The sequence below is a fragment of the Atractosteus spatula genome, chromosome 25, assembly GCF_055471065.1.
Source record: "Atractosteus spatula isolate fAtrSpa1 chromosome 25, fAtrSpa1.hap1, whole genome shotgun sequence".
NCBI classification, from domain to species: Eukaryota; Metazoa; Chordata; class Actinopteri; order Semionotiformes; family Lepisosteidae; genus Atractosteus; species Atractosteus spatula.
The window spans coordinates 8,596,691-8,609,121 of NC_142730.1; the positions used below are offsets into that span (position 1 = coordinate 8,596,691).

The following is a 12,431-nucleotide window of genomic DNA, read 5'->3' on the forward strand; positions in this document are numbered from 1 at the left end:
TCTGGATAGCTTCACAGTCTTAGACCGCAGCTGTAAATCTGAACACGCAGCGCAGTTATTACAGTTTAAACGACACTTGGAGAAGATTACCTGCTTCTGTTATCACCCTACACAAGATGCACTGTAGATATCCTCGGAAATGTAGTATATCCGACCTTCTCCTGTAGGATCACCGGGACACACCACCACCACCAACGTGGCTGGAACAGCTTGTTACCATCACCCACAACTCTCTGTGTAAAGACCACGCCTCCTGTCGTCAAGCCAGGAGTGCACAGTTTCTACTTGTGCCCTTCTCACTGGGGCTAACTGTGACCCCCAGCGCAGCAGCCCCATGCCTGCACTCTGCAATACCACTCACAATCCACTCAGGCAGCAGGCTGGCGGGACAGATCGGCCTGTGGCGCATGATTAAATATTAACAACTGAGGAAAAAACAACAAGGGAAAGAGGCACACGGTTAAAGACCTGCCAGCGCTGACGGCCAGGTCAAAACACGAGATCAGGAGCAAGCTGACGGACGAGAGGAAGCCATCTGGCCTGGGTGGGAGTCCGTAATTAACTGTTCCCAGGACTTCATCCCGCTTTTCAAGCACGTGGCTGGGGAGCTGGTTCCATGCTCCCACCACCCTTTGTGCAAATAAAATGACGAGATGGCACGATCCATTGACAGGAGTCAGGAAACGTGCAGCTGGGGTTGACCTGGGGACTCCACCCCGACCGAGACTGACTCACACCCGAGGGGGCTGCAGTCGCCAGCGGGAAAGGTTGAGATTAAAAGAATCTCAAGGAAAGGTTCAAACAACAACAACAACAACAACAACACAATTCACCGCCTATCCAAGCCTTCCGCGACCTCTCCATGCTATCCGTGCATCAATTTCCCCCCAATTTTTCTTGAACGAAGGAAAGGCGCTCAAGACCCGGCGAATTTACTAACTCTTCACACTCCTGTTATAAAAGCAGGAGGCGAAACGCCGCCAGCAGCTTTCCGTGTGATCTCATTAACTGCGAGAAACCCCGTGGAACAAACTCTGAAGGAGGAATTCTTTTAAACAACTTCCGAGATTTCCCGAAAGAAACAGGACGCCACCGACCCTAAAGGGATATCTATAATATCTATAATCTATAAGGGATATCTACAATACTAAATAAATACTTGCTTGACTGCGCAATGTTTGAACACCTCGGAAAGGCAGATTAAATCACTTTAACTTACCATTGTGGCTTTTTTCAAGCAACTTCCTGTAATCTAAAAATGCACAGGGAAAATCCTTCAAAAGCAGTCTCCGAAACGCGTCCAGTTTCACCAAAACTCCCGAGGGCTGACAATCTGGAAAACTGCGCTCATATAATATCCATAACACTCGCGAACAACCCACTTCGCCACCCGAGATATAAGTGGGGTTTGTGCGTGATCCTCCGAGCCTCAGTCGGCCTTGCTCCTGGTCTCCCCGTCCCAATCCGAGTTTGTTTTTTAAGGAGGGGCTGGCGCGGGGTAACAGCGCCCAGCGGCTGAACAGGTTACAAGCCGCGACAGGTAAGCCCGCACCGGCGAAGGTGAATTGTGGGTACTGCGCTCTCGGCGCAGCGAGGAGGTGGCGGCGGCGGCGGCGGGCAGGGAGCGGAGCGCCCCCTTGCGGTACGTTCCCGGAACGCAGGTTCACCTGAAACCGGCCGCGGTAAGGACTTAAAAATAAACAGCCACCTTTCCTGCAAAGGAACAAGTAATAGGTTTATTCCTATACACCTGAAGAAGGCCGAAACGTTGTGTGTACTTGTTCCTTTGCAGCCTACGCATGCTGACGCAGCTACCCACCTGAACTATCCACCTTTCCTGCTGCTTTCTTGAAAGATAAACAGAGTTGTATGTGCAAATGCGAATATGAGTAATATATATTTATGAATATATAGTATGTAGGCATCTTAAAATTTGGTTTAGTTACGGAGACAGGGGCAATAACTGCAAAGATTAGAATAAAACCCCCATTTACGACACCAGAAAAAGGACCATGCCATCTGTCTGGGGAGGAGTATAGTGTTGTGCTATATTTTATATAATGAATATATGATTAGCCATATTTTAATACATGGACACAACAACAACGTGTGTTCCTCCTCATTCAAGATATTAGTGCACAGCGACAACCCAAACTTTAAGGTCATGGGGATCCCCTCCAGCACCACCAGTGTGGAGCCCCACCTGGATGATGCTCCAGTCCGCTCCCCACACACCAGCTCTCAGTGGGGAGGAGAGCAGAGTAATGAAGCCAGTTCAGAGAGGGGGGTTATTAGGGGGCCATGATTGGTAAAGAGCAGGGGGGAATTTGGCCAGGACACCGGGGTAACACCCCAACTCTTTTCTAGAAACCAACTGGGATTTGTAAGGACCGCAGAGGGTCAGGACCTCGATTTTACGTGTCATCTGAAGGATGGAGCTTTTTTACAGTACAGTGTCCCTGTCTCTATACTGGGGCATTAGGACCCACACAGACCTCAGGGTGAGCACCCCCTACTGATCACACCAACACCTCTTCCAGCAGCAACCTCAGCTTTCCCAGGAGTCTCCCCTCCAGGTACTGACCAGGCTCACAGCTGCTGAGCTCCAGTGGGGCTGCCAGCTGGGAGCTGGGAGCTGCAGGGTGATAGGGCTGCTGAATAAGCAGTGTCCTGCCGAAGAAGGGGGTCAAGACGGCACCAGACCACCTGTCTAAAGTCCTGCAGAACTCTCCATTTTGTCTGTTTTATTTTGGAGGGGTAAAATATGGCTAGCAGCCATATCACCCTGCAACTCACAGCTGGCAGCCCCACTGGACCTCAGCAGGTGTGAGCCTGGTCAGTACCTGGATGGGAGACCTCCTGGGAAAAACTAAGGTTGCTGCTGGAAGAGGTGTTAGTGGGGCCAGTAGGGGGCGCTCACTCTGCGGTCCATGTGGGTCCTAATGCCCCAGTATAGTGACGGGGACACTATACTGTAAACAGGCACCGTCCTTCAGATGAGATGTAAAACCGAGGTCCTGACTCTCTGTGGTCATTAAAAATCCCAGGGTGTTTCTCGAAAAGAGTAGGGGTGTAACGCTGGCGTCCTGGCCAAATTTCCCATTGGCCCTTACCAATTATGGCCTCCTCATAATCCCCGTCTCTGAACTGGCTTCATCACTCTGCTCTCCTCCCCACTGAGAGCTGGTGTGTGGTGTGTGTTCTGGCGCACTATGGCTGCTGTCGCATCATCCAGGAGGGGCTGCACACTGGTGGTGCTGGAGGGGATCCCCATTACCTGTAAAGCACTTTGAGTGGAGTGTCCAGAAAAGTGCTATATAAGTGTAAGCAATTATTATTATTATTAAAAACAAGTTTGACACTCAAAGGTCTTACTCCAGAACAGAACTTCAAAGGTTATCACATTGTGCAGGAGGGCACAGTGGTCAGCAGTGCTGGGGCCCTGGGTTCAATTCCATATTCCACTTATCAGTACCTGGGGTGCTATCTGGGTGGAGTTTGCATGTTCTCCCCATGTTTATGTGGGATTCCTAGGGGATCTGGTTTCCTCCCACAGTCCACAGACATGCTGGGGGGTTAATTGGCTTCTGGGAATATTGGCCCTGGTGTGAGTGTGTCTCTGTGCCCTGCGATGGACTGCTTCCCCATCCAAGGTGTGTCCCAACTTGATCCCAGTGCTTCCTTGGATAGCGGTTAGCGAAAGTGAGGTGATGATGATGATGACGTTGTGCAGGAACCTCCAAACCCCACAGGTTCCATCAGTCACCCTTACATCACCAATCCCTAAAGACGAACAACAATTTAGTTGTAATCCTTAGTGTTAAACTGGGTCGTTACCAAGCCAGCAGGAATCAACAGGAATCTAGCCTCCAGGGCTCAAGAACAAGAACTACCTTAACTTCACAAATGACTTGCTTGACAAAGTAACTGTCATTCATAACTGCTCCCGAGCTTTAGCAACAGGTAACAGAGTGACATTTAAACTTTCCTGGGGCCCTCTACAAAACGATGTAGTGGAACAGTTTATTGGAGAGTCATTTTCCCGACCACTAGGTGGCAGCAGTCACCTGCGCACCGTCTGAGTGCGTTCAGACCCAGGTTTGAACCGGATGCTGCACAGAGCGCGATAGAGCAGAGTACCAACCCAAAGTGGAGTCACACACTTCAGGCATATACCGCAGTTGCAGCTTTTTATAAGAGCTGGGAAATGACTGTTCATGGATAACAGTGAAGGCAATAAAAAGCTGTGTTAACCAGTCAGCTTGTTATAAACAGGCTATTCCAGGGGTGTCCAATACTAGGTCTGGAGGGTGGGTGTCAGGTTTTCACTCTAACGTGGTTCTTAATGAATTAAATGAGCTGGGTAGCAGTGGAGCCGTGCCACTTCAGCAGCAGGGGGCAGAGCGGTGGCACTGTGGCTCAGGATCTGCGCCTGTGGTGGGAGGGTTGCTGGTTCAAATCCCACAGCTGGCAGAGGAATCCTACTCTGTTGGGCCCCTGAGCAAGGCCCTTAACCCCAACTGCTCCAGGGGCGCTGTACAATGGCTGACCCTGCGCTCTGACCCCCAGCTTCTCTCCCTGTCTGTGTCTCATGCAGAGCAAGCTGGGGTATGTAAAAAGACAAATTCCTAATGCAAAAAGCTGTATGTGGCCAATAAAGTGATCTGATCTTATTCTCTGCTCTTTAGGTGCTGCTGCTTTAAAGACACATTGAAAACACGGAGTGGCCCTGGCTGCACCAGGATTGGACACCCCTGCTCTTCCCCCTTTAACCCTTCTTCTTCTTCACAAGCATCCAGCCCAATCCGACACTCAGGATCCCAACCACCCCGGCACAAACCGCACTCCTGAAGCACAGACGGCTCGGCTCAGAAACAGCGTGCCCAAGTTAAAGCCAACTGTGCAACAATTCAGAAATCAATGTATCTCTGCACTCTGCACTCCTGACTTGGACTGCCATCTTTTTTATCACTACCACCTATTTGTTGTTCTCACAACACATTTATCGTTCTGGTTGTTACTATTGATAAGATCACTTTATTGGCCATATACAATTTCTTGCTCTCCATGAGACACACAGACAGGGAGAGAAGCTTGGGGTCAGAGCGCAGGGTCAGCCATTCTACAGCGCCCCTGGAGCAGTTGGGGTTAAGGGCCTTGCTCAGGGGCCCAACGGAGTAGGATTCCTCTGCCGGCTGCGGGATTTGAACCAGCAACCTTGCAGCCACAGGCGCAGATCCTGAGCTACAGAGCCACCACACCGCCCTAATACAAGAAATGGCCAATAAAGTGATCTTATCTTATTTATGATGAACCATCTTCTATTGTACTGTCCACATTGTGTGGTGCTGTGCACGTCCTGAGAGATCGGCGTGGGTAAGAATTTCAATGTACATATGAAAATATACTCCTGGACTACTCCACGCGCCCAGCTGTCGCGCTCTCCAGGGGTTCTTGGGAAGACACAAGTTTCGTTTTGTTTTAAATTTATTATACAAAGAAACATTCACAAGTTAAGGGGAGTCGGGGGGAGAGGGGGGGGTTCATTCACATGATCAAGAGAGCTGGTCCTTTACATAACGGTTAAAATGTACAGGAGGGAGCGAACAGGGGGAAACGAAACAAAACGGGGGACAAGAAGTAAAAAAAAAAAACTGCTACTGCACATCAGGATGTCCCCCCTCCCTCCCTGCCACCCCGTCCTCTCTCCGGTCCGAGGCAGAGTGGCGAGGGAGCCTGGGCCGAAGGAGGGCCGATCGGAGGCTCTCCGCTGTGCGGCTCCAGAGAGATCCGGGGGGTGGGCAAACAGGCCGGAGGGGCACAGGGCCAGGGCATTGTTTTCTGTTCGCCCACTGGAGGGGGGGGGTGGAAGAGTCGTTTAATCCCCCGGAAATGAAGCAGAGCGGCGATCCCGCACGGGTCAGTTCCTCCGCCTGCCCCTCCTTCTCCAGGGGCAGGATGAGCCCCCCTAGCGAAAGATCATCCCGGAGAGCCGGAGGGGGGGGAGAGAGAGAGGTGCTCCTGAAAAGTGCCGGGAGGTGTTTTTTTCCAGGATTTGCCCCGACTGGACTGACTCTCCCAGCGTGCAGCGGTATGTCATCCCAGTTCTCCCCCCCCCCACCTTTCAAGTAGAGGACGTGGGGGGGGGGGGGGGGTGATCCAGAAAGAAGGAGCCCCCGGCCACCCGGGGCTCCAGGCCTGTTTCCATCCTCAGCTCCTGTCGCTCTTCATTTATTTAGTGGCTTAAGCAAACGGGTTTTTTTTTTCTTGTAAAAAATCCCATTCAAGTTCCTACAAAAAAAAAGGGCTTGAAAGTTCTCTGAGGTTAGTCAGAGTCCGTGTGTGTGTGTGTGTGTGTGTGTGTGTGTGTGTGTGTTGGGGGAGATTCTCCCCGATCCCTGCCCAGGCTAACGGCCAGGGGCCTGGCTGTTTCTGTTATTGGAAATGCGCACAGACCCTCCACCCCTCCTCACCAGCTGAGCGAGACCTCTGCCTCCTGCGGTTATGGCTTAAAGTGAAAACCCCAATGACAAGCCCAGACGATCGGCCAACGCGTCGCACCTCAGTCACCGTGCCCCAGCAGCAACGTCTGCTGAAGTAGGATCGCTCCCTTGATAGTCCGCCTGGCGGGGAACGGAGCAGGAGCCCCAGACCCCCGCCACTGCCCCTGACTCGCTGGGGGACTCGCCGACTGCTGCTGCACTGACTACAGTCCCCCCACCCCTCACCCCCTCGCCAAGCAGAAGCTCGAACCCGTCACCGACGCCCAACACGCTCAGGAGGCTGGGCACGAGCTGCGTTTCACTGCACCGAACATCGGAGGAAAAAAAAAAACACAGCGCAGCCTTTCCAGCAGGAACTGCCTTCTCACCACAGTGTCTGGAGTTCACAACCCTGGTCATGCAGGAACACTTGTGTCTGCTGGGTTTCATTTCTCTACACCCCCAGTGCGCACTGAGCACTGAACTGATCTGCCTGCCTCTTTCATCAATCAGTCCTGAGAGTCAAAATTCCCCTACTTCAAGGGTACTGCTTCCAACAGAACTTCATGCAACCTCTTCTGCCATTGCTGGCTATAACTTCTGACTCAGCAATTCTTATTAGCCGATAAGACATGAGGGGGAGTGGCAATTAATCAGACACGCCCACAGTGAGGTGTGACCCGGAATCAGACACGCCCGTTGTGGGAGTGGCCCTGAATCGGACACACCCATAGTGGCGTGTGATCCGGAATCAGACACGCCCGCTGTGGGAGTGGCCCTGAATCGGACACACCCATAGTGGCGTGTGATCTGGAATCAGACACGCCCACTGTGGGAGTGACCCTGAATTAGACAGCTGGTTATACACAACAAAACAGAATAAGGGCAGTTTTGAAGCTCGGAGGGTTGATACCCATGACAGATCCCATTTGATCCTTTAAGAGGACATTGCAAATTTACAAATCTGCCCCAAAAAAGAAAATTAAATTAATCAGCCTGCAAGCAAGAATTCAGATGATACGAAAAAAGTAATAAACACAGTGTTCTTCCAGGACCAGGGCTGAGACAGACTAGATTAGAAATTGTGGAGTTTTAAAACAGGAGATTGGCTGCAATATCCAGTAAGCTACCTAAATCACTCAGTGCAAGCTAATGTAACTTACTAGGGTAAAAAAATAATCTGCAGTACAGATACCCCCCCCAACAAATACTCCAATGATTCAGGGTAAAAACAAACAAACCTTAAAAACCAGGACTGCACAAAAACTCAAAATATCATGTTCCATAGTGACAGTCAAGACAGAAAGCAGCATAGCAAAAACACTAAAGGTCTTTAGCAGCTGAGTTCACTGAAAAGGGTCCGGAGAACTAAGAACATTTTCACTTTAACAGCTTAAAAAGACAAAAGTTTGATTTTTAAAACTAAAATCCTATTTTTTTTTCTATTTTAGTTTAGTTCTACCTCATTTGCAGTTATTGTTAAAGCTTTTTAGGGGACAAAAACAAAATCAAGGCAGTTCATTACGCCTTGGGCGTTCTGAATTCTGCTCTGCAGGCCTGGTTGCAGAGTTCTGACCTGGCTCCCGGCCCGACGGCCTGGGCCAGACCCCTGTGTACCCTTCGACACCCTACCAGACCCAGCTGGGTCGGAAAACTTTGTTCGACGCCGCCCGTTCCACAAACTGCTCGGGCACACTTTTTGGCCTCTGCCGAGGACGACCTGAGCTCCCACGGGGAGGAGGCCGAACGCTGGAATCCCCCCAGAAAGCCTTCAGCTCTCGATGGGGATATCCTGTCTGTCAACGTCAGACCTGCACCTGAGCTCCCTTAAGCATCGAGACCATAGATAAGCTGCCCAGGCACGATCAGCTTCGACCACTACCCAGCTTCCTAATGACAGAACTAAACCCACTGAGGATTAAAGGGCTAAGAGGGGCCTGTCCCTCATCAAGCAGCTAACGCAGTCCATAGCAGAATCACTGGTGCTGCTCTGCACCGGCTCACTCTGGACAAGTCTGAGTCCTGCCACTGGACACGAGAGGGGCAGGGGGAGGGGCCTGGGTGGGGGTCAGGAGGCGTGGAGATACGGGGAGAGGGAGATAAGTGGTGTTTATAGGAAAAAAAACAAGGCATGCTCAGCCCACAACCCAGTCGCCAAATGGCATCCTAAAATCCCAGATTGTGCAAGGCAGCTCTGAGAGAACCTGACTGAGACGTACCAAGGGGCCCCACACGTGTGCAGGAATCAGGAGAGAAGAAACAGGAAGCACTGAGCTAGGGGAAGAGCAGAGGTCGGGTCAGAGGTCAGAGGTCAGGTGTCAGAGGTCAGGGGGTCAAGGAGGCCGAGCTAGTGTTGGGCAACAGGACAGTGATGGCCAGAGGAGGCGTCAGTCTTTGTTTTGCCTGCCCAGCAGTCCGGGAGCCCCCGCTTTCACATGATGCCGTTGGTGAGGTACTGGAAGCCGTCGTACAGCTTGGTGGTGATGGAGCGCATGGAGCCGTCCACCATCTGCTCCACCAGCAGCTGCAGCTGCTCCTCCGTCAGGTTCATGTGGAAGCGCTCCTTCAGGTTGCGGATGGTGCTGGAGCCGTGGAAGCAGGGCAGCTGGGAGCCTGGGGCGGGAGACAGGGGCCGGAGAAGATTAAAGACGGCGACAGCGAGTGCGTGTCACACCCCCCGCGTTGGGAATTCACACTACTCCCACGTGAGAGAGTCCCCAGGTGTGAGAGGAACAGCCTCAGGAAGTCTTTCATCCCCTCTGCAATTTCAGTCTCAAACAATGTGAGGTAACTATTTCCTCTCTTATCTCCTACAGCACTGTGTATTGGCTTCTCCGTCGGTAATGGTTCTCTTCCTTGTTGTGTTGGGCTGTGCCATAAAACAAACCTACCCCCCAGGGGATAATAAAGCCTGAATTGAATTGACCGCCACTTGGGGGGCTCCTCCTGATCTGGGGGCCCCAACAGCTACTTCACTGCAAAGGCCTTCAAGGTGGCTGACCAGAAAGACAGCGGCTGACCCGCCCTCGTCCTGCTGTGCCGGATGAAAGAGGCATGAATGTTGAGCCAGGTTCAACTGCGTTGATTCATACATGCATGTCCGAAAGCAACTGATCACGTCTTGTCTGACATGATCAGAGGCTTCCTGCAATGCAAAATGAAACGATAACCAGCAGCTTGTCATTTTAGAGCACCTGCTCCATGTTTCTGACCGCTGGCAAGACTGCACCTCCCACGTAAGGTTTCGCATCCGAGCTAGGCTTAATCAATCAATCAAAGCCTCGTGCACCAGATAAGTGGATGCAAGACTCGATGAGTTGATTCTTGTCCCCAATGGTCTTGATTGCAATATTTTTGCTGCTCTGGGGTATCCAATCAAACACTTTTAGGATCACATGCGTCTGCTTTGCTTTCGATACGTGGTCTGCACTACATTTGAGGTCACAAGATCCAGAGTTAAGTAAATCCCTCAACTTAAAAACACTTCAAACGCACACCGGTGCTGATTTATAAAGACTCCTGGAAGAGGGATCTGGAAGACCTCGCACAGTGGGCTGTAGAGGTCAGTCTCCGGTCAGTACCTTGCTGCATGATCTCCACAATCTGGATGACCTTCTCCATGTGTTTTCTTGCGGCAATCAGGCCCTGTAGCATCAGCATCTTGTAATAGTTGAACATGTCTCCATCGAGGCCACCCATCACCTGCGCAAAAGAGCAACAGGTGGTCAGAGGTCAAAGGGTACTTGCCAATCCTGAAAGACCAGAGGATTTTTAGAACTGCTTACACTACCCTTACCCAGGCCCAGACTATGAACCAAAACCCTTATCGTGAACCCTCAGCCTAATGATCTATGGCTTCCAGTGGCTGCTCATGTCCACTGCACCCAGTCTCTAAGGGGTCCCTCTCTGCTGCTCCTCCCGGGGCAGGAAGAGCCTCTGACTCACATCCACAAACTCGCTGGTCAGCTTGAAGGCGGACGTCTCGAAGCCCAGGTTGCGCGGGGAGCTGGACAGGATGAAGCCAAAGTCGATGTGAATGATGTGGCCTTCGGAGTCCAGCAGGATGTTGCCGTTGTGCCTGGAGGGGGAGACGACGGGGTGTGAGCGATACGGAGAGACGGGGCCTTCTGGGAGACAGAGAAACTCAGAGAGGGTCAGAAAGCAGGGTGGGGACGGACAGACAGAGAAGTCCTGACAGAGATGGGCTGCGACCTGAGCCAATAGCAATTCGAAACAGAGTGAGAACATGGCGAACGGTTCTCGTCGGGGAGATCAGAGGAATTATTATCCTCCCAGAATTTAATAATAATAATAATAATAATAATAATAATAATATAAAAAAATAAACTCATAAGTAATATTAGTAGTAGTACGCTCACCACACACCAGCTACCATGATTGGTAAAGGCCAGGGGGAAATTTGGCCAGGACGCCAGGGTAACACACCTATTCTTTTTGAGAAATACAATGGGACCATGACCACAGAGAGTCAGAACCTCAGTTTTATGTCTAATCAACTATACTTTTACAGTATAGTGTCCCCCTCACTCAGATTGCAGGGTGAGCGCCCCCTACTGGCCCCACTAACACCTCCTCCAGCAGAAACCTTTGTCCCAGGAGGCCTCCCATCCAGGTACTGACCAGGCTCACACCTGCTGGGCTCCAGTGGATTGCCAGTTGTGAGCTGCAGGGTAATATGGCTGCTGGCTTATGTACTAACAGTCAGCAGACCAGGGCCAGAAGACCAACCGTGGTCCCAGTCTCAGCTCTGTAAGCCCACGGAGGATCTGGTGTGTTTTGTGTTTGGGTGAACAGCTTATGTGTCCTTAGATAGACAGTACGGGCTCTTGAGTAGTCAGGGCTCCTTAGTCATTTTTTTAAAACATTTTCTATATTATTTGTGATGAAAGGAGCTCCTTCACCTTTCTAAAGCCAAGAATGATCCTTTTAGTATGCAATTCCGTGTGCAAATGTCCCCAGGCTGTGTTCCAGAAGCAGGAGTCATCCACGGGAAGCCAAACCGGGACACACTGTAGGAGCACCTGCGCTCACCTGTCCTTGACCTGCAGCAGGTAGCAGATGAGGCAGTAGCCCGCGCAGCTCTGCACGAAGTTCCTCTGCGCTGTCAGGAAGGCCTCGGTGGTGTAGTTGCCGTGCTCCTGCAGGAAGTAGTCCAGCAGGGACAGCTGGGACTGCTTCTTCACCTGGTGGATGGACACGGCGTTGACCACGGGCTCGATCATGCCGCTGTCCGACGAGATCACCAGGATCTTGTAGGGCTTGATCCACAGGGGCACCCGCTCCTGCTCCCAGATCGACTGGGGGGGGGGATCCAGACAGAGGGGGGGCAGTCAGGAAACGGAGAAGATCAAGGCAGGCCGGCAGAAAACAGGAAGCACCTTAATGCACAGGGGAGGCTTGACGTGACCCGAGGTACAGTTGTATGCAAAAGTTTGGGCATGCCTGGTCAAATCGCATGTTTCACCAAAACTCTAAGTGAAAGGAAGTTCACAGAACCTCTGCAGTGTACAGACTTCAACATGACATGTTTCTGCATATTTTAATGCACAATTACTATTCATTTGCTGAATTTAACAGATAAAAACAATAAAACTGTGAACATGGTATGTGCAAAAGTGCAAAATTTAACCTCTGGCAGAAATGACAGCTTTTAAACATTTTTTGGAGCCCCGATAAGAATCTCTCTATTCCTGCTTCAAGATTTTTTTCCCCAGCTCCTCCTCGCCAACTCAGACGTGCCCTTTCTCACCACTGCCCGAACACGCAGCGAGAATTACCACTCGCGGCCTTTAGAAAACACATTTTTAATTCATGAGGAAAATGCTACAAAATCCTCAGATTTCAAATCAATAAGCACCAATATACTGCAGGGAGTTTTTCCGTGCCGCTGTCGCCTTAGGCTCGCTCACTGGGGCTTCAGGCCCGGGA

At 51.2% G+C, this 12,431-nt stretch overlaps 2 protein-coding genes across 5 annotated transcripts in view; both read right to left on the reverse strand.

Moving 5' to 3' along the window:
- Positions 1-1,626, reverse strand: part of myo1eb (myosin IEb) — a 35,131-nt gene extending 33,505 nt beyond the window's left edge. Inside the window, exon 1 of the mRNA XM_088905900.1 lies at positions 1,220-1,626. Within this exon, the coding sequence (XP_088762026.1) occupies positions 1,220-1,222 (3 nt within the window). The 5' untranslated portion in view covers positions 1,223-1,626. The remainder of the gene's footprint in view (positions 1-1,219) is intronic.
- Positions 1,627-5,469: 3,843 nt separating this feature from the next.
- The window catches only part of pi4kb (phosphatidylinositol 4-kinase, catalytic, beta), a 34,767-nt gene continuing 27,805 nt past the window's right edge, over positions 5,470-12,431 (reverse strand). For all 4 annotated transcript variants that reach the window (XM_088905426.1, XM_088905424.1, XM_088905425.1 and 1 more), the window contains 4 exons: positions 11,535-11,800; positions 10,428-10,560; positions 10,064-10,184; positions 5,470-9,095 (listed from right to left, as the gene is read on the reverse strand). In XM_088905426.1, coding sequence (XP_088761552.1) covers positions 8,914-9,095; positions 10,064-10,184; positions 10,428-10,560; positions 11,535-11,800 — 702 coding nt within the window. In that variant the 3' untranslated portion in view covers positions 5,470-8,913. The remainder of the gene's footprint in view (positions 9,096-10,063; positions 10,185-10,427; positions 10,561-11,534; positions 11,801-12,431) is intronic.